General features: G+C 43.3%; 1 protein-coding gene across 1 annotated transcript in view; it reads right to left on the bottom strand.

Annotated features, from left to right (window-relative positions):
• Window positions 1-4,556: 4,556 nt before the first annotated feature.
• LOC137543987 (fibrinogen-like protein 1) overlaps window positions 4,557-26,991 on the bottom strand; it is a 52,163-nt gene continuing 29,728 nt past the window's right edge. The window contains exons 3-8 of the mRNA XM_068265044.1: window positions 25,687-25,903; window positions 23,969-24,128; window positions 19,971-20,068; window positions 18,112-18,200; window positions 16,154-16,344; window positions 4,557-6,740 (exon numbers count right to left, since the gene is read on the bottom strand). Of these exons, the coding sequence (XP_068121145.1) occupies window positions 6,560-6,740; window positions 16,154-16,344; window positions 18,112-18,200; window positions 19,971-20,068; window positions 23,969-24,128; window positions 25,687-25,903 (936 nt within the window). The 3' untranslated portion in view covers window positions 4,557-6,559. The remainder of the gene's footprint in view (window positions 6,741-16,153; window positions 16,345-18,111; window positions 18,201-19,970; window positions 20,069-23,968; window positions 24,129-25,686; window positions 25,904-26,991) is intronic.

Raw genomic sequence — 26,991 nt, 5'->3', positions numbered from 1 at the left:
CTGATTGACCGGGGTGCAGCTGGCCATACCGTGGCACATCCGCTCTGGAAACTGAGGAGTGCTCCACAACCACTTTGCTAAAGATACTGTATTATAAATATGTGCATTTAAGTATAAACGGTATTTTTCATTATTTACCGTATTTTTCGGCATATAAGACGCTCCGGCATATAAGACGCACCTTGGTTTAGAGGCCAAAAATAAGGAAAAAAATAAATAAACTAAACCTAGGTACGTCTATATTGCAGGGGCGTCTTATGGAACTTTTACGCCCTAAAACTGTCTAAGCTACTCTATCTACCGTATTTTTCGGCATATAAGACGCTCCGGCATATAAGACGCACCTTGGTTTAGAGGCCAAAAATAAGGAAAAAAATAAATAAACTAAACCTAGGTACGTCTATATTGCAGGGGCGTCTTATGGAACTTTTACGCCCTAAAACTGTCTAAGCTACTCTATCTACACTACACTGCCCATATGCAATTCACTAATCCCTGCTACCCTAACAACTAAGCTACACAGCAATACAATGCAAAACACTACACAACACATTAATACACTTCACTACAAAACACAACATATTAATACACTATGCTACATTACACTATGCAACACTACGCTGCACTAACACAACACATCACTTCAATACTCTTCACTACACTACACTGCAATGCACTGACTCAAAGTGAACACACCACTTCACTACACTACACTGTACTGTACTACACTAACGCTAAACTGCACCACAATTTCACATTAATACTACACCTGTTCCTGCAGCCGCGATCCTCTTCTCCCTCTGCCCGTGCAGTTCTCCGCCACTAGGTCGCCTGTTCCTCCTGACCTCCTGTAAAGAAAATAAAAACAATCAGTGGCATTTCCCCCTTCTCCAGCCGCGATCCTGTCACGCGATGCCACTCACGGAAAGCCGCCGCCGCCGCCTCCTCTGCCACTATACCTCCGGGTGTTCCATCCTCCTGTCTTCCTACTATTTCCTCTTTATGGCACGTTCAGCCGCATCATGCGTAACCAGGTTATGCATGATGCGGCTGCACGTGCCGTAAAGAGGAAGTAGTAGGAAGACAGGTGGATGGAACACCCGGTGGCAGAGGAGGCGGCGGCGGCTTTCCGTGAGTGGCATCGCGTGACAGGATCGCGGCTGGAGAAGGGGGAAATGCCACTAATGATTATTTTTAGTTTCTTTACAGGAGGCCAGGAGGAACGGGGGACCTAGCGGCGGAGGCGGCATCAGAGAACTGCACGGGCACAGGGAGAAGAGGATTGCGGCTGGAGTGAGGAAGAAAGTAGTGTGGCTGCAGGACTGGTAAGAGCTTCCCTGCGCACTCTGCACCAATTTTTTTGTGTATTTGGCATATAAGACGCACCCACTTTTAACCCCCTGACTTGGGGAAGAAAAAGTGCGTCTTATATGCCGAAAAATACGGTAATTTGTTTAATTGTTTTTAACGCCTTTGTGATAAAAATATGTTTATTGGCAATTTCAAGTTTTGGCTTGGAAAGTCTGCATTTTCGAGTTGAAATATGAAATTGCTTATTTCCGAGCTTATGGCACCAAGTTTCTCAGTTAATTGCAAAGCTACATACATGCATGCTATACATATGACCTATACATGCCCTACCATACAAGCTACCTACACACATGATGTCAAGGCAAATAGGGAGAAGGTCATAAAATATTTTACAAAAAGACATTGTAGTTTTTGAAATATTGATTATTTTCAATGGGAACAGTGTTCCATACCAATGATTTTTGGTCCTTTGCAAAGCCCTAATAATGCTATCATTATCTATAAAGTTGAGGGAATTTGTAAAAAATGTGGTAAAACCTGTAGTTTTTGAGAAAATTGCTTTGAATATTTTTGCAGAACTAGGTGCTTTTTAAGCCCTGTGCAGCATCAGATTACCGGTACATTGTTTCGGGCTCATTAGCCTCCTCATGCTTCAGTTTCTAAAATATTTTTTTTTCCAAATCAGTCGGTTAAAATTTAAAGTGACATTGCATATTTTTAACAATCCAGATATAAAGTAAGTACTGTATTTTTTGGACTATAAGACTCGCTTTTTCTCCCCCAAAATTTGGGGAAAAAGTCACTGCGTTTTATAGTCCAAATGCAGGGAGTTCCTGACTTGTGAATGCCTGCTAATACCAACCTCCAACCCGCCGCAATGTCTGGGACTCCCTGTACTGTGCCTATGCAGAGTAGGGCACAGGGGGACAAATGGAGGATACAGGGGGGGCATACATTAGAGAAGGACACAAGAGGGCATAGTGGAGGACGCAGAGGACAGAGGAGGACACAGGGAGACACAAGAGGTACAAGGGGAGTATAATCCACAAGATGCCCCTTCACAATGGATGCACCAGGTTTAGTATACATTTGTTCCCCTGGTTTTTGTCCTCTAAACCTAGGTGCATCTTATGGTCAGGAGCGTCTTATAGTCTGATTAATATGGTAAGTAAAGTTTAACAGTCCAGAATAAAGAAAGTATACGATTTTTATTTTCTTCGTTATCTCAGTAGTATTACAGTGCATGGGGAGTTTTAGTTTTATTTAGAATCACCTATAGACAATTGATAATCTGCATCACAAATATAGCCACGTACATAGCATCGAAAAGAACAAGTACTGTATGTGAGGCTGTAGACACACTCTGAGCGCTTTCTGAGAGCTTTTCTGACCATCAGAGTTTTCTGATCATTTTTTTTAAATGCTCCCATTGACTTGCATTAAAATTGTGGTAAAATCAGGTTGAAATTGCCACAATCGCAGTTTTTGTGAAAAAAAACACGATCACAGCAATTTTACAGTGATTTTACCGCGATTTTAATACAAGTGTTTTGTTTTTTTTAAATAGGATTGTTTTTTTAAAAACCGCTCAGAAAGCTCTGATGGTCAGAAAATCTATCTGAAAGTGATTATAGTGTATCTACATCCTTACTCCTTTTACTTGCTCTAACAAAAATGATCATAGAATTAGCTTTTGCTAGTCGTACATCCTTTGTGAGATGATTGGAATCAGCACTGAATAGTAACACTTGAGCCTCTGTACTGTATATGGAGGTATCCTTCTTCCCCCTAGTGTGAAAATGTTGGAATATGACAGAAACTACAGAAGAGAATGAATCTACCTAGGCACACAATAGCAGGACACAGACAAGTGGATTCTTGGTTGCCACACTTGTTTTATGACCCTTGAATAATGGGCTCCAGGCTGTGAGGGTCACCAAGGGTAGGCAATGGAAAGGTTGTGAACATTAGGGGGAGGAGGACATCAAAGTCTTGCTGGTGTGCTCCATTATTTATAGTTACACGCCCCTGGTTTGAAAGATAATTTCTAAGGGCTGGTTCACATGGACATTCAGCGACGTGTTAAGGTGATGCTAGAAGCTTTTCTGCAACCGAGCAGAGAAGGTTTCAGCATTGGTTAGCAGCATTTTGTCATTGCGTTTTGAGCCCCTTAGGGCACATGTGTCGAACTCCAGGCCTGGAGGGCCAGATTCATGCCAGTGTTTAGGATGGACTGAGAAAGAGAGGAATGTGTTCTACTTGATGGACCACACCTTTCCTGATTCAGACCCATCAATTCATTTGAGCTGTGTCAAAAATGTGTGAGGGCCTCGGCCCTCGAAGGACCGGTTTGACATACCTGCCCTAGGGGGACACGGAAGCTCTGAACATAGCTTATCCTGGATGCTACATATGGAGCTGACATGATGGGATTGAGCTTCTGTTCATTTGAATAGACAGCGCTTGAGCAATGAACGCCACAACCGCCATGTTTAACGCTCGTGTGAATTGGCCCTAAATCACATGGGAAAGACAAACCTTTGAACTCATAATGATGGCTCCATTGAGTACAAAAGATTGCGGATGGACTCAATACTGACCTGCTCTTTACTGTACTCTCACCTCTGTGACCTCCTCCCTATCCCTTAGTCTAAATTACATTCCTCAATTCTAGTTTGTGGTTGCTTAGATTTCTACTTTATTCTTACAATAAAGTGACACTGACTGAAGCGAGAAAAAACTTATGATATAATGAATTATATGTGTAGTACGGATAATTAATAGAACACTAGCAGGGCCGGTTCGAGACTTTTTGCCACCTGAGGCAAACTTGTGAGATGCCGCCCCCTCCCCCCGTAGTATATTAACCCCCCAGAATAGATAGCCCCTCCCTCACCTGGGTCCCCTGATCTGCGCTCCCCCTCCTGCTATTAAGAGCAACAGCATAGTATGATCAGGCAGCGGGTGGAGATGACTCACCTTTTCCGCGTTCCAGCGTGCGTCCCACTCTCGTCACTTCCTGCAATGTCGCCCACTGTACTGTAAGTAGACGGCATTGCAAGAAGTGATGAGAGTGGAATGCACGCTGGAACACGGAAGAGGTGAGTCATCCCTGCCCGCTTCCTGATCAGGGGGATCCAGGTGAGGAGGGGGAGGTCCAACCCCCCTCCCCGCCACTGTGCCCGCTGCCTCTCTTCCTGCCTGTTACCCCCTCCAGCTTGGTGCCCCCCCCATGGCCAGGTGGGTGCCGCCACCCTCCCCCGGACTTTGCCACTTGAGGAACCCGCCTCATGAGCGGCCTGGCCCTGAACAGTAGTAGCAAAGAAAAGAGTCTCATATTTTTATTTTCAGTTATATTGCTTTTTTTTTAATAACATTGCATAATTCTGTCATATTTGCAATTGCAAACCACACTCTGTATTTTAAACTGTGAAACAGAGCAGAGCTAATGACCCTTTGAACTTCCCGGCAGTAAAACCTTATCTCAATCCAGGAGTAAAGTAAGCAGCACGTTCACCATCCATCCAGCAACTCCGTTTATTATTGGTAACAGTGTCCAAGTCTTAGTGGTAAAAGTTAAGCAGCATTACATCTCACATCGCGACTTACATGTATGAAGAGGGCACAATCATCGGTGGAGAAGGTGGGTGGCGGGCACAAGCGTGGAACAACAGCCGTTTCGCCTCTAGCGACGCTTGGTCACGATGCGTTCCACAGAGCTAATGACCCTTTGAAATTCCCTGTAGTAAAACCTTATCTCAACCTTTCTCTCACTGTTTCTTTCATGTATAAGTGCTTCAGGAAAATAGGGCTGTCTCAGACCCAAGTTGGGTCGGAGAGCTCAGAGAAGCTCTTTTGCATACATAACTGAAGTTTCTTAACTCCTCCTGTACTGGAAACAAGATGCAACTCTTTTCTTTGCTACTAATGTTCTATTTCTTAGCTGTACTACACATACAATTCATTATTTCATAAGTTTATTTTCAATTTCAATTCCCTTAAAGGAATACTATCGATGTATGCATTTATTTTTAAATGCTGTATGTTGTAGCACACATTAGGGCAAGTACTAGGAGCAATTTGATTCCTCACACAGCTGTTCCTCTCAGCTGTAAAATCCTCCTTCAGTTTTGGCCGTCAGTGTTTGATACAAATGTATCTATATGCTGAGGGCTCCCAGAGGGCTAAGCCCATGTCTGCACAGGGGAGTTGCTATCAACTCCTCAGTTTATAGTTTAATTATCACCTTGCTGAAAGAATCTTATTGATATGGTGGTAAGGGGTTAAAGATTCTAGCAATGTGTGTTTATTATCTTTGCTTCTCTTGACTGATAAAGATACTAATAATGCTAATTGTAGACAGTGGTCTGCCCCTCTCAGCAGCTTGTAAAGTGGATGCAGCCTGGAGTGAATCACCACAAGCAGGCAGCCAGACTGAGTGTAAACACAGACTATTGTTTATAGCTAGTTATATTCCAGCTCATTTAGTTACCTGTTACCACCTCAGATCAGCCTATTTCTCCTCATGTCTCCTGCATGCTGTGAGTGACACAGTAAAATATATTTGTGAGCTGTGTGACAGAGTAACCAAGCAGCTCAGGGTGACCCAAACTACTATGAGCTGTGTGAGAAATGAATTTTTAAGCAGGGATAGCAAGAGAGAGACCTGGGTGAATAAATAAAGTGCCCCTAGCACTAGTGGTAATGTGTACACTAATATACAGTATTAAAAAAAAAAGTCGTTTCAATCGATAGTACTCCTTTAAATGGTAAAACTGCTTCCCTTTATCAGGCTGCTCATGTGTTACGATACAGTGGTGGCTCTGGATCTGAAAAAGGTAGTGAGACTCAAAAAATCTAGTTCTGCAAGAGTGCCATATACAGTACTCAATATGTTTTCATGCTTTAGGTGCACAAACATAACTGCAATCATCTTACAGCCATTCCTGGCATGGCAGGACACAGAGGAGCCAGTAACACTACACTGAGACATACGGTATATGTCTAACTAGAATGAATGTATATATTGCTGGTTATAAATTGAATAAATCTGGTCTAGGAAACTTGGTATAAAAACAACCTTCTAACCAGAGTTGTATAGCTCACAGGTAATCTGTAATACAGGCATTCCAAAAGTCCTATGTGTTGTTGATTTTGGATTTGGAGTCCAGTTGTATTTGTCTTGCCCCGGCGACCCATTGGTAAGTACTTTATCCTTTCTTTTTGATACTCTCCATATCCTCCAGGATTACCCCTCCAGTCCATCCCCACTTCCAGCACCCAGGAGCAATGGACTCCTTATCTTCATAACAGTAAACTTTAGTGAGTACCACAGTCCGTGCCAGGTGGACCATACAACACCATTGTCATATGTTCCCGTATAGTTTCCCTTCTTATAATAAACACCATTAAGGTTTGCAACATGGCATCTGCAAGTAAAAAAAGATGAGTCCTATTATTGTACTGCACAAACATTCTGTACAAATCCTATAGAAGAGCTTTATAATGCATGGTGAAGGTCACAGTGGCTTCTCTGGGCATTGATGGCTTATCTAGCTACTTAGCAAGCAATACACTGATATATGCTCATGACAAACACACATAGCCCCACTGTCCTTCATGTTCCTGCAGGTGTTGATTGTGGAAGCTGGGCTTGTATATAGAGCATATAGAGAGAAATCCCCCTACCATAACATATGCATTTGCTAGACAACTCACAGAATGTTTTAGATTAAAGTAAACCTGATCTGAAACGATAAAAAAATGGGGCATACTGCTCATGCGCAGCCTGGCAGCGTGCCCCAGTTGCGCTCCCAGCTGCGCCTGTGCAGTACTACTGCACAGGTGCAGAGCTGTAACGATTGTGGGATATCTCCGTGTTCAGCGCACAAAGATGTGCGCTGACACTGCGGAGGTCCTCCACAAGTGTGTCAAGATACTAGAACCCAGCTTTTGGTGTAAGCACCAGTAGAGGGAAATTCCTGTCGGCAGAGGGCACTGGGGAGCGCAGAGGAACCAATCCCCTGCATCTCCACAAATGCCAGACAGGAATTGCACGAAGCGCAGAACGCAATCGCAAGAGAAGCGATTGCGAATGAGAACGAGCAAAGGGACAGGTTGTATGTGTGTGCGCGCCAATCTAGTCGCCCCCCGCGACCACGCACACACAACAGCAGGTCCGAAACAGAAACGCAACCGCCAAGAACGGCGATTGCCAGAAGTGACACAAGGCAGATCAGAACAGAATACGAGGATAGCAAAGGCACAGCAAATCATACAATGAGAATATACGGGGGGGGGGGGGGGCGCGTGGCTTGACGCTGATCGAGGATGGCTGCTTAAGGCTTTCTCTCCCGCTCACTGCCCGCTAAAGCATACGAAATAGCCTATTCTGGTCGGCCTTCGTAGCGATGCCAGGAACCCGAAGCCAGCAGAACCCTACGGCAACCCCCAAAATCACTCCGACCCAGCAGGGAAAGACGGTACCCGAACTATTCAAGACGCAGAAGACGAGCAAGCAGGCCTCCAAGATGGCGCCGACGGGAGACGGTCGCGCTGCTTCCTCTTCTTCCTCCACGGATGGCACAAAAGAAAGCGGAGGTCAGCAAAGAGCTATTACCTTAGCTGATATGCAGCACTTCGCCGAAGATATTAAAACTTCGCTTCATACCGCCATCGCAGAGGTTAGAGCGGAGGTAGCGGCTATAGGCCCAAGACTTCAAGTCCTGGAAGAAGCAGACATTAGGCGGGCGGCTCAGCTGAAATCCCTCCGCACAGCCTCTTCAGATCATGAAACAAGGCTCCTTGACCACGCAAGACATCTGGAGGATTTGGACAATCGGGGCCGTAGATGCAATATCAGAGTGAAGGGGGTCCCAGAGTCGGTAAGCGCTGAGAGCGTGAAAGAGGTGCTGACTAATATTTTTAACAATCTCCTAGATAGACCACCCGAGACGATGATTGCCTTTGTCCGGGCACACCGCGCACTTCGTCCACGCACCTTCGATACAGAAAAAGCCCGGGACATTATATGCTGCCTGGAGTCCTTTCAGCTGAAGGAGGACATCATGCGTGCTGCACGCTTACAAGATGAGATACTTTTCAACGATGTACCTATCCAGCTTTTTCAGGATCTATCCGCCATAACCCTGGCTAAACGCTGAATGCTGAAACCTCTTCTACAAGCTCTAAAAGACAAAGGTTTAACATACAGATGGCGGTTTCCATTTTCCTTATCAGTGACTGTCGGCAGCAAAACATTCACTTTACGCTCCGCAGCTGGCACAAAGAAATTCTGCAAGGACCTGGGCCTACCTACGCTGGACGTTCCGAATTGGGATAAAGCTTCCCCGTTCCAGATTCCAGTACCTCCAGATCAAACATACAGCAGCAATTCAAGAAATACCAAAGAAAACTTTAGAGAGAGATCCGGGAGCAGAGAATCGGTGAGCCAAGACAACCCTGAAAGATCGCAGTCTTCATCCTCGGATTCTACCGAGGATGAAGACTGACCACTCGCTAGCTGCACCTATCTCATCAAGTGGTAACTATACCTGGGGTAAGCCTAACTTTCTACTTGCTCTTACCCATATCCACGGCTACCCATAAGGCCTAGACTTCCAACTTCCTCAGCACACTTTTATTATGCAAACCTATCAGGCGGAACTGAACTATGATGGTGATGTTTAACCTTTTTCCCTCTGAACTTGATGATATGGCGTCTATGATTAGGGGTACCCAATGGGTCATATTGAAGGTTGGGGGGTGGAGTAGAGGGAGGGAGGGAGGGGTTATAGCTTTAATAATTGATATGATCTGCTATTTGAATGATTACTAGAGTTGAAACGAGGCATCAATAATCAGCATCTTTGTGATAATTTCTATATAGATATCTTTGTCACAGCATAGCTGCAAACATTGGTACACTAGAAGATAGCCTTAACCTTATACAGCAATGCCCAGGTTTTGCCATTTGCATTTTTGTATCCCTCTTTCCCCCTTGCCTCCGCCTCCTCCCTCTGGTAGCTCACTCCTTGTTTGTGGATCCCCCGGTCTTCTCTGATCCTGCTTTGTTTCAACCTCTCTTTGAATGCGCTGCTTTTCTTCTCCCTCACTGTGCTTGGTGTTATACCCAGGACAAAGGGACATAGAGAATATACTGAAGGTAATCTTCAACCTTTCCCCATATAGATTTAACTATATCTTTAGATGTTAATTGGGTGCACATATACGTAAGAGTATTGGCTTTAAATAATGGAACGGGGAATCTTCGAGTACTCAGCTCCAGTTAGATATTCCACCTAGGTATCCTGATAGCTAAAATGAAGGCGCTTGTAGATACACTCGTACTAATAGAAGGCTGACCCGAACCTGTACGTGTTTAATACTAGCGGGCATAGCGGACTCTTTATGATCCCTTTCTGGTAGATCAATAGTATTTTTACTAGTTACAACATACATAATTGAGTGGTTTTTGCTCTTCGACACGTTTTCCAACCCCCCCCCCCCACAGTGTGTTGAAAGATACACTGAATAGATATAACCCACAAAGGTTGTGGGCACGTCCCTCCAAGGCGGGCTCACGTGGGATAGTCTCTAACTCTCCAACAGTCATTACTGACTCGTGCTTCATGGTCAGGGGGGTCCCCTCTCACGCCAGGACTTTCCTTTACCCCTCCCTCCTCTTCTTTTTCCTTCCCCTGGTGCATACAGTTCTTTCTCACATACTGGGGCCTCCATACCTGCGGAATTGTCCTAATAACCCCACAAATATGGTTTTAGAAGCTCATAATAAGTCTAGGAATGATCCACCCAATCTAGCGTGGAAGATGGTCTCCCTCAATATAAATGGCATGAATTCACCAGAGAAAAGATCTATTGTTTTTGACTTTTTACGCAAAGAAAAGGTTCATATTGCCCTGTTGCAGGAAACTCACTTCCATACTAACCACATGCCTAGTAAATTTGACCAACGGTATCCAATCTCATTTCACGCTACGTCGCCAACATCTAAAACTAAAGGTGTTTCTATCTTCTGTAGTCGAGAGGTCCCGTTTGCACTCGAGGAAGTGCTGAGAGACCCAGAAGGGCGCTTTTTGTTTATTAAAGGAAGAATCGCTGAGAAAGCAATCACATTAGCAAACATTTATGTACCCAATAAGCAGCAACCATCATTTATAGCAGCGGTCCTATCTAAATTAGCAATTTTCACAAAAGGCATGCTTATTTTGGGTGGTGATTTCAATGTTCCACTAAACCCTACCCAAGACTGCTCTAACGGCTCCTCTGTTATTTCATATAGAGCCCTACGGTATATCAAAACTAAACTGCAGAACCTGTCCCTCATGGATCCATGGAGAATATCCCACTCACTCGAGAAAGATTACACTCACTATTCTGCTATCCACAACAAATATTCAAGAATAGATTATTTCTTTGTCGCTCAGAGGGACTTGCCCTGTGTCAGAGAGACCTCAATAGGTTCCAAAGCTATCTCAGATCATGCCCCGGTGTTCCTCTCCCTCACAATCTCTGCCAGGCCACCTAACATGTGGACATGGAAACTGAATCCAAACCTCCTATCAGATAAAGACAGATGTAGAACAATTTCAGAAGCTTTAGATGATTATTTCCATTTAAATAATGCACAATCAACATCAAAAATCTCTATCTGGGAAGCCCATAAGGCCGTAATTAGAGGACATTTGATTAAAATGGGGTCTAGACTAAAGAAAGAAAGAGAGGAAGGTGTACTGAAACTGTCAACAGAAATTGAAAGGTTAGAGAGGCTCCATAAACAATCTTTAGCGGTTGCTAATTTAACGGAACTACACAATGCTAGAGTAGCACTTGATAAACTACTATACTCGGAGGCCAGACGTAAATTGATGACCTCTAAAAAAATCTTCTATGAACATGGAAATAAAAGTGGGAAATTGTTAGCTCGGGCCCTACGACAACAATCCTCACACTCTAACATACACTACCTTCAAAATAACAAACAAGAAAAACTCTACAAAACTGAGGAAATAGCAGAGGAGTTCAGGAAATACTATGATTCATTATATAATTTACAGGGACCAACCTCCAAAACTAGTCTATCTCCTCACAGAGCCGGTATAATCACAGATTTCCTACTTAAATACGCCCCCCCAATCCAATTGGAAAATTCAGATCGTGAAGATCTCGAATCTCCTCTCAAGGAAGACGAATTTTTGGCAGCTGTAAAAGCTCTGAAACCTGGTAAAGCTCCTGGCCCGGATGGGTACACGAGCCAATACTACAAGGCCTTCTCTAACAAACTGGCACCGGAATTCATAAAAGCTTTTAATTCAGTAACATCAGACACAATCCCATCTAGCCAATTCTTAGAGGCACACATTGCGGTCATTCCGAAGCCTGGCAAAGATCCTCAGTGTTGCACTAACTATCGCCCCATATCCCTACTAAATTTGGACGCAAAAATTTTGGCCAAAATTCTGGCTAACCGTCTGCTCCCGTTTGTGGCAGGATATGTGAAACATGATCAAGCCGGTTTTATACCAGAGAGGGAAGCAAAAGACAACGTTATGCGAACTATTGGCTTAATGGCCTATGCAAGGAAAAAGGGAATGAAAACCTTTCTACTCTCTACTGACGCAGAGAAAGCGTTTGACAGGGTGGCCTGGGATTATACCCGGGCCACCCTGTCACGCTTGGGTGTGGGAGACCCCATGTGTACATGGATAGGTCTTTTGTATACAAATCCCTCGGCTCGTGTTAAGGTCAATGGCTCCCTCTCTGGTAGAGTCCATATTACAAACGGGACTAGGCAAGGATGCCCCTTATCCCCATTAATCTACATACTTACTCTTGAACCTTTTCTCAATGCAGTTAGGTCAGACCCTAATATCAAAGGACTGAATGTAGGTAACACCCACCATGTGGTTGCTGCATTTGCAGACGACTTACTATTCTTCCTCGGTGACCCTTTAACTTCTCTCCCCAACTTGATGCAGAGGTTTAAAGAATTTGGCAGCATCTCCAATTTGAAAATAAATTTCCATAAGTCCCAAGCGTTAAACGTCTCACTGGATCCGGCTACAGTACAATTATGCAAGACTAACTTTGCATTCCAATGGTCATCTGACTCCCTCAGATACTTAGGGATCAATATTACAAGTGACCTGAAGGGATTATTCGCAGCCAATTTTCAAAAAATTGGCAATACTTTACAATCTGACTTACAGACTTGGGGGAAACAAAATCATATTTCATGGTTTGGCAGAATGGCCTCAATCAAAATGAACATTCTCCCGAGAATCTTGTACATTAGCCAATGTATCCCAATCGATCTCCCCCCAAGTTTTTTAAAATCTCTGCAAACTCAAATTAACAAATTTATATGGGGCAATAAGCCCCCCAGGATTGCAAGAACTACATTATCCATACCCAGAAACTTGGGAGGCATGGGCCTACCGGACTTGCAGAAATACCACATGGCAGCTCAACTCTGCAGAATTGTAGAATGGGCCTCGTCTACCACAAGTAAACTATGGGTGGAGATCGAGCAGGCAACAGCAGAATGTAAAACTGCAACTCTGGGTTGGTTTGACTACCCACAAGCCAAACAACTTGCTTGGAATAATCCCCTCATGATCGCTTCGGTGAAGTGCATGAGACGCCAATTACGAACGCTAGGACTAATCCACACCACAGGCCCAATGAAGCCCTTGTGCTGCAACCCTGCATTTGAACCGGCGGGAGATATCCCATTCTTATCCTCTTGGGATGGGGGGGGGGGGGGGGATACCAAGGGCCGGCGACTTTCTGACACAGGGCAATGTTAAATCTCTACAAGAGATTGGTTCAATGAGGCGAGACATTCCTCTATCCAATTGGCAGTACTTCCAATTGAGACACTTCTTGCACTCACTGTTGAAGGGAGCCACATGGTCATCCGACCTGTCAGTCTTTGAAAAACTGATCCTGTCCCGAGAACCACATAGACACCTAGTATCCCAAATTTACCAGATGCTAGTTGCGACATTAACTCCTCATAAAATCAAATACCAGATGACATGGGAGAGGGATCTGGGGGCGGAAATTGACGAGGAGCAATGGCAGAAGATTTTCTTGTTTAATCATAAAGGCTCACTAAATGTCAACATACAAGAACTTGGTTTTAAGATTTTATCAAGATGGTACAAAACACCCCAGATACTACACAAGATCTTTCCATCGTCTCCAGATACATGCTGGAGATGCGATGCCCCTGCTGGAGATATGTTTCATATCTTCTGGTCTTGCCCTAAAATTGTTCCATACTGGACTGAAATCCATCGTTTGGTGCAAAAGATTTCATGTGAGAAAATTGCCTTTGCTCCTGGTCGTTTCTTACTTCATGACACTCCTGATTCAATTAAAGCTTACAAAAAATCGATTGTTATTCACTTAATCAATGCAGCGAGAGCTATGATTCCTCTACACTGGAAGTCTCCACAGACCCCAAGCATCAAATCTTGGCTGAAAAGAGTGGAGGGAATAGAAGCTATGGAACATATGATTCTCCTATCCCAGGACAGAGCAGAACACTATACCTTAATATGGTCAGTTTGGAACGAATTTCAATGTTCAGAGGAATACAAACGACTTTTGTCAGAGGGCTGAGAACGAACCTTTTTACTCTCTTTTTTTTTCTCTTTACTCCTACTGTCTTTCTTTCTAACCGTCCTGGTGTGGTAGAGGGACCCCCCATAGGACACACTACTATGAATATACAACACAGAGCGATGTCCAGAGCTTACTATATAAATAGGTATACGTAAACAAAGCTCAAATGTGCTACTCTGTCAGGCTCTATCTACCATAGGCACAGTCAGCAGCAGAAACACAATAACAGTGAGACTATAAGGATGATACTACAATATTGGATGTTGTTCTATGCTATGTATGTATCCTGTTTTACTGAAGATACATGTTACACATCGTATGTTATTTGTACTGTTGAGTTTTTTTTTTGAATAAACTTAATTGTGAAAAAAAAAAGAATATACGGAAAATAATAAACGCTAGCTAACCGCGAACACCGCACTCATTCGCAACAGTGCACGTGGTTATGCGCGGTCTCCACGTGATAAGCACAATAGAGACAAGCACGCCTAACTAACCATCAACAGACAAACACGAAACAAAGAACGTGAACGCTTGCTTAACGGTTACCTCATCGAGCCTACAGCAAGCGCCCGTATCAGACAAGACAGACAAACGAGAAACAGGAACTAGGCAGAAAGGATCCACCGCTCTTCCGCCAGAGCAAGTGTGATCCAAGCAGGAACACAGATCAGAAAGATCCACAGCCGCTAACGCTAGCGGCTAGTGCGATCTAAACAAGACAGATCAGATGAGGTAGCTGGTAGCAACTGCTGCTCCAGCTTACACTCCAGGAACTAGATCAGAAGGATCCACAGCCGCTACCGCTAGAGGCTAGTGCGATCCAAACAAGACAGAGCGATTCGCTATCAACCGCCTCTGGTGACAGCGCAATCGCGACAGACAAGACAGGACAGAATAGGCAGTACAAATTATACACAAACTGACTGCACTAACTAGGAATGCAAGGAGCACTCCCCAAGAATTAACTATACTAAGATAGCAGTGGCTGACACTCCAGGTGAGTCCAGCAGAAACAAACCTCTATGAGCAGCGAAGCATTGTGGGACACACATAGTACTTATAGTACACGCCTCCAATGAATGTGGCCAGGCAATTTGCATGACAACGTATGCAAATTCCTCAGCAAGCACAAGCTGCAAAACTGACAGAAGGTCTTCTTTCCAGAGTCCTGCAGCATGCAGACCTGAATAATGATCAAAAGGCTGCCTGCCTGCGCAGGCAGCTGAGCGGATCGTTACAAGAGCGTTCCCAGCCATGGGAGTGCAAAGGACTGCACATGGTCGGACTGCAACTGTGGTTACTGGCCCCGGTTGGCGGAATTACCAGGCCGCCTAGTAGAAGGGTGGTGCAGGAGGACGGTGAGGGACCAATTAGCCTGTAGGGGGCTGAAGGAAGCCCCAGGTATGTATAGTTTTTTTATTTTTATCGTCTCAGGTACACTTTAACAAGCCTGGATTTATACTTGTTATGCCCCTAGGCCAAGTATGTTTTGGCTCACCTTTCATGTGCTGCAGAGCCCCTCCCATTCCACGTGAAGCCCCATCTCCCATGTGTTTCATCCATGTACTGTAGGCCCTCTCTCTAATGAACAACTCCCTTGGGCAGAAGTTCCCCCTTTTCAAGTGTTGCTCCCCATTCAGCCTCCTCTTTCATATGTAATAATCCCTCTTTCATGTTCAGGTTCCCCCTTGGACTGCAGCTGCCCAAGGCCCTGGCCTTTGTGGCCTTTCCAGAAATCCGCCACCGACATTAACATGGGTACAAATCTGGTGGGAGGTGTCGAGGAGCAATACAGAATATTTCTATTAAGTTAAGAATGTAAACAAGCTTTCACTATGACTTTCAATCATGATATGTCTGTCAGTACATGGAGAAACTTTCATTAAAGTGGTATAAAACTCAGAATTTCCTCTATGCTCTAAAAGATTATTTTCTGCAAAAAAAAGTACTTTGTGAAAAAAACACTGATGGCAGAACAGCATTTAAAGAGTTAAACAGCACTTTCTTCAGTGGAAAGCTAAGCACTGTTGTTGAACTTGAGGAAGTGATTACAATAGTAGCAGATAAGAAAACAAACAAGATAATTTAAACACTGTCAGTGTCTCAGCTGAATAGAAGCCAGGGAAGTATGCCATATGGGTTATATAGATTATTGGACTGAAGTGGAGTAAATTAAATGTGTACTGACCGGTTGAACCACCAGCCACATTTGTTTTCCTGAGCGCAGCTGCCTTTGATGAACCTGTCGTTGTCCTTGTCCGGGGTGCTGAAGGGCATTCCTCTGAGTGAGGCAGACCATTGGTTGTCAAAGCTGTTCCCCCCAGCCAGGGCATCTCCTGCATTGCCAGAGTAATAACCCAGCCAGAGCTTGTAATTATCCTGCAGAGGGGAGCACAAGATTCACAGGAAACAGTATTTTGTACCCTTAGCTTTAATGTTTGTTCTTTTATCATCGATTCAACATACAATCAAAAACCCATAGCACTCAAAAATAGTTTGTTTTTTGTCTGGCTGAAACTAAAAACCCAATGGCAAAATTATAACAGAATCTCAACCCGGAAAGATGAAAAGTGTATAAATTAAGCTAACTCTCCTTAGACAGTTAATTTTTTTATCTGTGAACCTCCCCTTAAAAAATACATTATTCATCCAATTTCAAAATGTATGCGTTTTTCACCTTCAAAAACACCCAGCCTCATTTGACATTGATTATTCTTACATTCCATACATTGGAGTTAATTCATAAAACTTCTTATAAATGACTTATTTTTCAACTAATTAATACAAATAACCTTTCAATACATTTGCAAGCAAAATAATCACTCAGAGTAACTTGTTCTTGATTAAGTTAATTTCAATATTACTTTCTTAATCTAACTATATTGTTGTTTTTTTTTGCTCTTTGGGAGCTTAAAATAATAACATAGATAAGGTGAAAACAGGTGAAAACAGGTGAAAAAGCTTTGTGAATCAACCCCATTGCCACTTATCTTTAAGGGCATATTCACATTGGGATGTTGCGTTTTTACTGCGACGTTAAAGTCGCAACGTGTCTGCATTTAGAGGTAACACACTGCAAGCAGTGAGTTACCACAACACAACATTTTCAACGCAACGATAACGTTGCACTGTGAACGTCCCATAGGATTATCATTGCAGCGCGGTAAGCTGCATTATAAGACTTTATAACGCAGCTCAGCAACGTGGCACTGTGAATGCGACTTAAAGGACACAATACTAGTTGCCTGGCATCCTGCTGATCTTTCATGCATCAGTAGCGTCTGAATCACATTATGTTTTTTTAAATGATCATTTTCAAATTTAATTACAAAGTTATGGGGTTTTTTTAGGCATCACAAAGGGAGTTTTAGGGTTAGGTGTCAGGAAGGGGGGAGGGTTCCGTGTGAGAGTAGGGTTAGATTAAGCTGTAGTAAAATATCGGTAATATTTTCCAATGTTTTACTATCGTCATTACCAGTGTAAATATTCATCGTTTCCATTTGGCAACCAATTCACAATGGAATTGATCATTTACACTTACAGTATATTGGCTTCACCCCATGCCCATTTTTCCTTGTACCCCTATTTCACGCACGCCATTAAATATAACTGACAGTTCATTCTACAAGTGGTTTTTCAGTGTCATGAGCGTATATGTTATGTTACCCAACCTCATATCAGCAAATGGCAGCAGTAGTTACATTTTTTTTTAAGACCCCCTGTTTCAGGCGCCTTAACCAGCGGTCACATGACTGCTGCTGCTACCTCCACTTCTTGCTTCCAGTGCTTGGACCATAATGCCAGCTGGGTAGGCATGTCCTGGACTATAAAGAGCTGTACCTGGCCTGCCAATGCAATGCAGGCAGGAAGCATTGCTTGCACGTTAAGCCTTGTAGACGCATCCAATTTTGAATGGCCAATGATTAGCCAATTTATTTATTGTATTTATAAAGCGCCAACCTATTACGCAGCGCTGGATTTTATCACAATGAAAGCTTACCAACATAATCTGTTTATAGTATTCGCAGTCTATTGACCCTCACACTACATGGAAGTGATAAAATTGGTCAGTGACCAATAAAAATGTGGATGTGGGGCTTTCAATGCATAATTACATTCGTTACAAAAAGAGTGGTTTTGTCTGACCTCTTCGTTGGTTATTCGGAAGCTGTCGTACATGGCATGCCGTGTTTTCCCCTGCCAGTCCATGAGAGTAATCTGTAGAGTCATCTCTTCTGCACACAAACACAGTTATTTATAGGTTTATTTAGTAAGGTACAGAGAAATTCCACTTTTGTTTAAAAACATTGCTATAAACATAGATTGGTGCTGCACAAGTATCTGCAGTATGATGTTGTACAGAGAGGTCATGTTTGCACACCTAGATTAACCGATAGACTGGCAGTAGACTGAGACACACCCATTTGGCGGTTTATGCTAGGAGCACTCTGACTCACTTTGATCAAGTCACGGGGCACAAATATGGGAGGAAGAATGCGTAGACGGAGCCATCTGTGGACACCGGCAGGTAAAGTATTCATGTACGGGGCACCGGGGAGGGAGGACACATTTTACACTAGGGAGGACAGCGTCTGAGGTTTCCATTGCATTAGTCGCTCATCCTGATTTCTCACACCATTACCGCAGTACACCCGATCGAGGACGTCGGCCCGACATCCTGCAGTATGTCCGATTGATACATGCAAACAATTTTGGCCAGAAATTGGTCGCTTCGTGATTGGACATACTCTTGGTGAGACACCGATTTTCATGCAATTCGATTATAACAATTGAATCGGCCGTCAAGTCGCCTGATGTATGGCCACAGTTTTAGCAAGTTTAGATAGTACTGGCTAGTATTTCTCATGCTGGGTACACACGATGCAATTTCCCGTCCTATAGACGGGTAATCTGACAGGAAGTTACATCATGTGTACATGTCCAAATTGCTCCTGATCGATACGGAGATCGATTTTCTCATGATAATTTCAGAAAATTGATCCTTCTATCGAATGAGAGCAGATCAGATATGACGGAAATAGTTGCCCAATTCCCGTCCATCGGACGAGAAATAGCATCATGTGTACCCAGCCTTACAGTGCATACGGATGAATTGAAGGGATTTCTTTCTTCTCAACAAAAGGACAATTCTCCTTTAATAGCACATTGACGCTGGACTGGGAAATTATGCATGAAAATGAACACATGGGACACATCCCAAACCTTGATTGTATTACCCATTCATTAATTGTATTTAATAGCAGTATCCTATGGCACCCAGCCAGGATTAATCTATCACAATTTATCCTTACAATAAACTACAATCTATTTGGTTGCCCAAGTTGGATTAAGATGAAATTGGCCATAAGCAAGGAAGAGGCTTTGGATCATTCTTATGGTCTTTTTGGTAATCTGATGAGGGAGAGAGGACAGCTCTAGGCAAGGTAGTGGCTTTGGATCACCGTTATGGTAGGAGAGGGGTAAGAGGAAGTGGCAGTTGGACCCCTTTATACCCACTAGGGCCAAGATACCTGCCTAGGTTAGCCTTGTGGATGATCTTGCTCTGTGGTTGTCTATGTATTCAGTGGCGTAGCTAAGGAGCTATGGGCCCCGGTGCAAGTTTTACATAGGGCCCCCCAAGCACTCTATACATATCAACTGATACGGTGTACCAAAACTTGCCAAGGACAGCCAAAGTGTCAGAGGTGCAAGAAGAGGATGGGGAGCAGCTTGTTAATGATTATAAGTATTTAGAGCATCCATAGAAGTGATTATTATGAGCACAGGACCAATAGAGAAATAATACTTTGGTTGAGGAAGGGCCCCATGGGGCTCCTCTGGCCCAAGGGCCCCGAATGCGGTCTCAACCTCTGCAACCCCTATTGCTGCGCCACTGTGTGTATTAATGTATGTTGCACTTTACCCCGATCTCTGCACTGTGCCACTGGAAATGTGTGAAAGAGTCTCTTTCTTAGATTCCTCAATTATTGTAGCATCATACTTACTCGATTGTAGCAAATGATATATGCGATCATTCCCTAGCCAATGCTCATCATTCCTGTGCTTAAACAGGCCGAAGCCTTCTTTATACTCCTGCCAGTTTCTGGAAAAAAGAGGACAGCAGGAGTTAGACATGCAGTGTTATTATGCATTTATATAGCACTGATATTTTCTGTAGTACTTTATTCTGTAGCACTCTAGACACTAGCACTTTACTCTGTAGCACTTTTCTGTAACACTTTTATCTGTAGCACTTTATTCTGTAGAACTTTTCTATAGCACTTTATGCAGTAGCACTTTATTTTGTAGCCCTTTTCTGTAGCACTTTAATCTGTAGCACTGTATTCTGTAGAACTTTTATATACCACTTTATGCAGTAGCACTTTACTCTGTAGCACTTTTCTGTAACACTTTTATCTGTAGCACTTTATTCTGTAGAACTTTTCTATAGCACTTTATGCAGTAGCACTTTATTTTGTAGCCCTTTTCTGTAGCACTTTAATCTGTAGCACTGTATTCTGTAGAACTTTTATATACCACTTTATGCAGTAGCACTTTATTCTGTAGCCCTTTTCTGTAGCACTTTTATCTGTAGCTCTGTATTCTGTAGAACTTTTATATACCACTTTATGCAGTAGCACTTTATTCTGTAGCCCTTTTCTGTAGCACTTTATCCATTGAACAAATTGCATAACTCCCTGATACTCAGTGAGGTTCACAGTCTAATATTCCAACCACAGACCAGGGCCAGTTTCAAGGAAAGCCATTAACCTACCAGTATGTTCTTGGGTTGTAGAAGAAGACCAGAACACTGGAAGAAACCAATGTAAACACAGGGAGAAGCAGCAGGTCAGCTCAGCGCTGCGCCCACCATTTGGGCGTCACCATAGGCCGTAATGAGAACGATAGCAGCGCTCAGTGACTAATTTGGGGGTAGGTGATTGCTGGAGCTTTAAATTAGACAAAAACTACGTAATTCGGCTGCTGGCAATAGCTGGTGCACGAATTACATGTCCCAGTGGGGTTGCGAGTATATAGTAATTTTTTTTAAAGAGGAAGTGTCGTGAAGATCTTAAAATTTAAAACACATACAAATAAGAGGTACATTTCTTCCAAAGTAAAATGAGCCATAAATGACTTTTCTCCTATGTTGCTGTCACTTACAGTAGGTAGTAGAAATCTGACATTACCGACAGGTTTTGGGTTAGTCCATCTCTTCATGGGGGATTCTCAGCATGGCCTTTATTCTTTATAAAGACATTCTCTGAAAAAGATTTATACAAAGATGCTGGCCAGCCTCCCTGCTCACTGCACACATTTTTGGCAGTTGGACGTAGAAACTGCCATTCACTAAGTGCTTTTAAAAATAAAGAAAACCCTGAAAACCCCCCATGAGAAGATGGGCTTGTCCAAAATCTGTCGGTAATGTCAGATTTCTACTACTTTCTGTAAATGACAGCAACATAGGAGAAAAAGTAATTTATGGCTCATTTTACTCTGGAAGAAACGTACGGTACTTCTTATTTGTATAGGTTTACATGTATTTTAAAGGGAACCAGTCAACCAGAGAGGAACGTAAAAAAAAAAAGAAAAGGCTTTTATACATACCTGGGGCTTCTTCCAGCCCCATAAGCCTGGATCGCTCCCACACCGCCATCCTCCGCTTCCTGGATCGGCGGTACCGGGTCCCGTCACTTCCGGTGGACGCGGCCAATTGTCCACATCACAGGGGCTCCCTCCATACCCATACGCATGCGGCTGCGCAGTAAGCAGCCTCACGCGTACGTATATGGAGGGAGCCCCATGTAATGCGGACAATTGGCCACGTCTGCCGGCCGACTCGCGGCCATGACGGGACCCGGTACCGGCGGATCCAGGCAGCAAAGGACGGTGGCGTGGGAGCGATCCGTGCGTATGGGGCTGGAGGAAGCCCCAGGTATGTATAGAATCTTTTTCCTGGGGCCTCTGGTTCCCTTTAAATTTTAAGATTTTCGTGACAGAGGTCCTTTAAGTATTGTTTAGGCGGGTCTGTGTTAGTGAATAGGGTATTTGGAGGTTACGTTTACCCATTAGGACTAGAAGGTTGATGATAGGCATCAGAAAGGAGGTTAATGATGGGGTATAGGTTAGGGTGAGGTGTTAAGAAGTGTTTAGCATCAAAGGGGATGCTACAGTTAGGAAGGGGATAAAGGCCTAGTGCACACCAGAGCGGTTCGGTCGCGTTTTCAGATCCGCTTGCGGATGTGGAAACACTTGGGTAATGTATTTCAATGGGCTGGTGCACACCAGAGCGGGAGGCGTTTTGCAGAAACTCATACTCCCGGGCTGCTGCAGATTTTGGATTGCGGAGGCATTTCTGCCTCATTGTAAAGTATAGGAAAAACACAAACCGCTCTGAAAAATGCTACATCAAAGCGGTTTACCAGGCGTTTTTGTTACAGAAGTTGTTCAGTAACAGCTTTACTGTAACAATATATGAAATCTACTACACCAAAAACGCTTCACAAAACCGCAAAATGCTAGCTGAAACGCTACAGAAAAATAAGAAAAAGCGTTTCAAAATCTGCTAGCATTTTGCGGATCTGCTAGCGGTTTTTGGTGTGTACCAGGCCTAAGAGATTGATTTGGGGTGGGCTATCATGCCTGGAGAAGTGATAATAATACTGTTAAAAAACCAAAACAGCAAGAGTAGCACCAAGCGATTTCATAGTAAGATCATATAGTCTTTAGTGATAAATGTAAGATGACCACTAATGGTCCAATCTTTTTCATCCAATCTTACCATTTCTATGTAATATCAGTGATTACATAATTATCCATTCATTGTATTCACTGAATTTACCCTTATACTACATAGATTTGGTACAATTGGATGAAAAATATAGGATCATTAGTAGCCACCATGAGGCAATTCCTATTTTTCCCACTTACAGTGGGTTGCAAAAGTATTCGGTCCCCTTGAAGTTTTCCACATTTTGTCATATTACTGCCACAAACATGAATCAATTTTATTGGAATGCCACATGAAAGACCAATACAAAGTGGTGTACACATGAGAAGTGGAACAAAAATCATACGTGATTCCAAACATTTTTTACAAATAAATAACTGCAAAGTGGTGTGTGCATAATTATTCGGCCCCCTTTGATCTGAGTGCAGTCAGTTGCCTATAGACATTGCCTGTTGAGTGCTAATGACTAAATAGAGTGCACCTGTGTGTAATCTAATGTCAGTACAAATGCACCTGCTCTGTGAGGGCCTGATGGGAAGATGGATGGAGCCAAATACAGGGCAAACTTGGAAGAAAACCTCTTGTAGACTGCAAAAGACTTGAGACTGGGGCGGAGGTTCACCTTCCAGCAGGACAATGACCCTAAACATAAAGCCAGGGCAACAATGGAATGCTTTAAAACAAAACATATCTATGTGTTAGAATGGCCCAGTCAAAGTCCAGATCTAAATCCAATCGAGAATCTGTGGCAAGATCTGAAAACTGCTGTTCACAAACGCTGTCCATCTAATCTGACTGAGCTGGAGCTGTTTTGCAAAGAAGAATGGGCAAGTATTTCAGTCTCTAGATGTGCAAAGCTGGTAGAGACATACCCTAAAAGACTGGCAGCTGTAATTGCAGCAAAAGGTGGTTCTACAAAGTATTAACTCAGGGGGCCGAATAATTTACGCACACCCCACTTTGCAGTTATTTATTTGTAAAAAATGTTTGGAATGATGTATGATTTTCGATCCACTTCTCACATGTACACCACTTTGTATTGGTCTTTCACGTGGAATTCCAATAAAATTGATGCATGTTTGTGGCAGTAATGTGACAAAATGTGGAAAACTTCAAGGGGACCGAATACTTTTGCAACCCACTTATATTTATTGTGGTCCTAGGGCAGTGGGGCACAATACTAAAATATGAACTCTCCTGGTGTAACACACATCTACGAAAAATATCACGAACCCGTCTCAGCTCTATTTCAAGTTCATATATTTTTTATACCTGTCAAAACTGACTTTGCCGTTGCTGCGACGCTGAATGACTGTCCATCCCCCTCCATCGGACATGTCACAGAACACAGTGAATGGTTCAGTGAGCGGTTTAGGCTGTATGCGATAATAGCCACTCTCCTTTCTTCCCCTCTCAAACACGGCCGAGCAATCTGTGAGATATATACAAAAAAGGTTTTTGTCATTTGTAGCCTGTAATCACACCATTCCTTTCCTGTGCTACAGACAGGAGGAAAGCACTCCACAGGCCGAAACTTGTATTTCAAAAGTGTATTGTAGGATGACTGCACACGTCATGTTCTGGCCCGGGCTCTGCCCTTCATCAAGTATACCATCTCCTCTGATGGAGCAAAGTGGTAGGTACATGCAGATAGGCACATGGTATAACAAATTAGAAGTCTTTAGGCCTAGGTTACACTATAAAAAGCAATCGCTTAGCCTAAGTGCTTAGCAATTGCGCAAAACGATTTTCAGAGCGATTTTTAAAGGAATGTGCATTTTTGCACATTACTTTAAGAAAAATCACTCTAAAAACGATACAAGGAGCTCATTTTTTATTTGATTAAAATCGAAACGCTGCAATGAGAACACCCTCATAGGGTGATAGTCTGCTGTAGCCCTTTGCCGATCGCTGGTGATCGGCATACTGAGTGCAATCGCTCACAGTGTGAACCAGCCCTTATTGAAGGAAATGTACAGAGATAAATCATACCCAACTATCAAGTAATGTAGCTTATATAGAACAGAAAGGAACACAGATTGAATCCAGGAAATTACAATACCATAGAGATCATCACCTCACATTACAGACACTGATATCTTGTGGTTGCTTTACTATAATGCAGTTTAGGTAACAGTGTTGTTAAATCCAACACCCTCTTAGGCCTCGTTCACATTGCGTTCCGCTCGCGTGGCCATTCGCGTTGGCCGTTTTTGGAGGAGTTTTTTTTCCTCCTCCCGGCGCTCGGGTGGGCGATTCATTTTTGTGCTAAGCGCATCTCTACGCGCTTTTCCTGAGCTGGTTTTTAATACACTCGCTGACGCAAGTCAGGAAGTGAACTCTTTGACCTGGAAAAGAATAAATACAATGTATTTATTCTTAAAAATGCGAATGCAATCGCTACACAAAGATTTTGTGAGCATTTTGTGTTTATCCTATACTTTCCATTGAGGCGGAATCGCCCCAAAACTGCCCCACGCACCGCTTTGCCGACCTCACAGCGCACGTCGCGCGCTAATATGAATCTACTCATAGACATTCATTGCACAAGCGCTCTGTGTGTAAAAAACAAAAACAAAAAAAAAAAACGCCTACAGTGTAAACGAGCCCTTACAACACTCCCATTTAAACAAAAGTGCAATTAGCATACAGTGATACAATTTGCATTAACTCACAATTTTCATAAATTTGCATTAAGTAGCAGTTTGCATAAACTTGCATTTTCATGTACTGAAAACTTAAAACACTCCATACAAGAATCTTTTAGAGGCCTGGCTGAAAAGTGTACTTTGTGCTTCTGACACAGGAGACCAGGGTTCGAATCTTTTTCTGTTCAGTAAGCTTGCACCTAATTCAGTAGGAGACCTTGGACAAGACTCCCTAATACTGCTACTGCCTATAGAGCGTGCCCTAGTGGCTGCAGCACTGGCACTTTGAGTCCACCAGGAGAAAAGCGTGATATGAATGTTCTGTGTCTTGTCTTGACCCACCTTCATCATACACAATGAGGTTCCCGCTAGTAGGCGGCAGCAGGACATCTACAGCTTTGATTTTGCTTAGGTTGCTTCTGTACACCTTGCTCTTGATGGAGTGATAGGTGTTACCTCGGAGGTCCTTCAGCTGCAGCTCTCCCAGCTCTAACATGTTCTCCAGGATCTGGATTCTGTGCCGCAGCTTAGCATTGTCCTTCTGGCAGATTTCAAGGTCCTTTTACACCCAACACAAAAAAAACAAAACAAAACTAAACAAATTATAACATTAAAACATTCCACAAGGTATTTTCTTGTAGCAGGACTTTTGAGTGATTTGTATACTGTTCATTATTTAGCGTCCAAACCAGCAGAGCCACCAAAACCATCATCTGGGTACACCGAGGCCCAGAAGGATGCTACAGGCTGTTGTGGTGGCATGGGAGAGTACGTCCTTTTCAGTCAGTTTGGGGCAGAAGAAATGTGCTGTGAGTAATGGATACTGCTGACAAAACAAGATTGCCAGAGAACACCAGGCAGGGCTGGATTTCTGGAAGGGCCACAAAGACCCGGGCCTTGGGCGGTTGCAGCTCCAAGGGGGGACACACCTGGACCTAAAGTAGGGGTTGCTACATATGAAAGAGAAGACTGCCAATGGAAAGCAACACATGAAAAGGGAAGCTGATGCTCATAGGGAGCTGTTCATGAAAAAAAGGGTTGCTGTACATGGATGATACATGTCACGGAACAGCCGTGAGAAACGAGAACGCAATCGCAATCGGTTTATTAATGCCTATTGCCATTGATGTGCTAGACCTAGATTGGTTGTGTAGTCGTGAAAGCGATCAGTAAATGACATTTTTGTATTCTTTTTAAACCATCTGTATGAGAGCCTGTCTGCTGCCAGCCAGAGGACACATGGCTAGCAGCCATCTTGTTTGGACTTTGCTCTGATCTTCAACAAAAGAATTTTGCTGAAACTGAAACTGAACTTTACAAGTTTTCCCACAAAAGGACATCTTCCATGAACCTAAGTATTTTATCCTTTTCTTTTCATACTGCGTTATCTAATGTCTGAATAATTGTTGATTTTAATAATTTTCTGTATATATTAATTATTTATATTGCACGTAAATAAAGACTTTATCAAAGTCGTTTACTGTTCCGCTACACCTGCTATACAGCCATACACAGAAACTGAACTCAGGCCTCTGAGGAGTCGCTACTATTATTGATATCTAGACAGAATACAGCGTGTTTTAACCGTTTTATTTGCCGGATCAGTCAGTCAGTCGGTAGGGACCACTGGCCCATACCAGTGGTGGT

Source organism: Hyperolius riggenbachi, chromosome 2 (assembly GCF_040937935.1).
Source record: "Hyperolius riggenbachi isolate aHypRig1 chromosome 2, aHypRig1.pri, whole genome shotgun sequence".
NCBI lineage: Eukaryota > Metazoa > Chordata > Amphibia > Anura > Hyperoliidae > Hyperolius > Hyperolius riggenbachi.
Note: the sequence above shows the minus strand (reverse complement) of the source record. Positions and strands in the feature narration are given on the sequence as shown.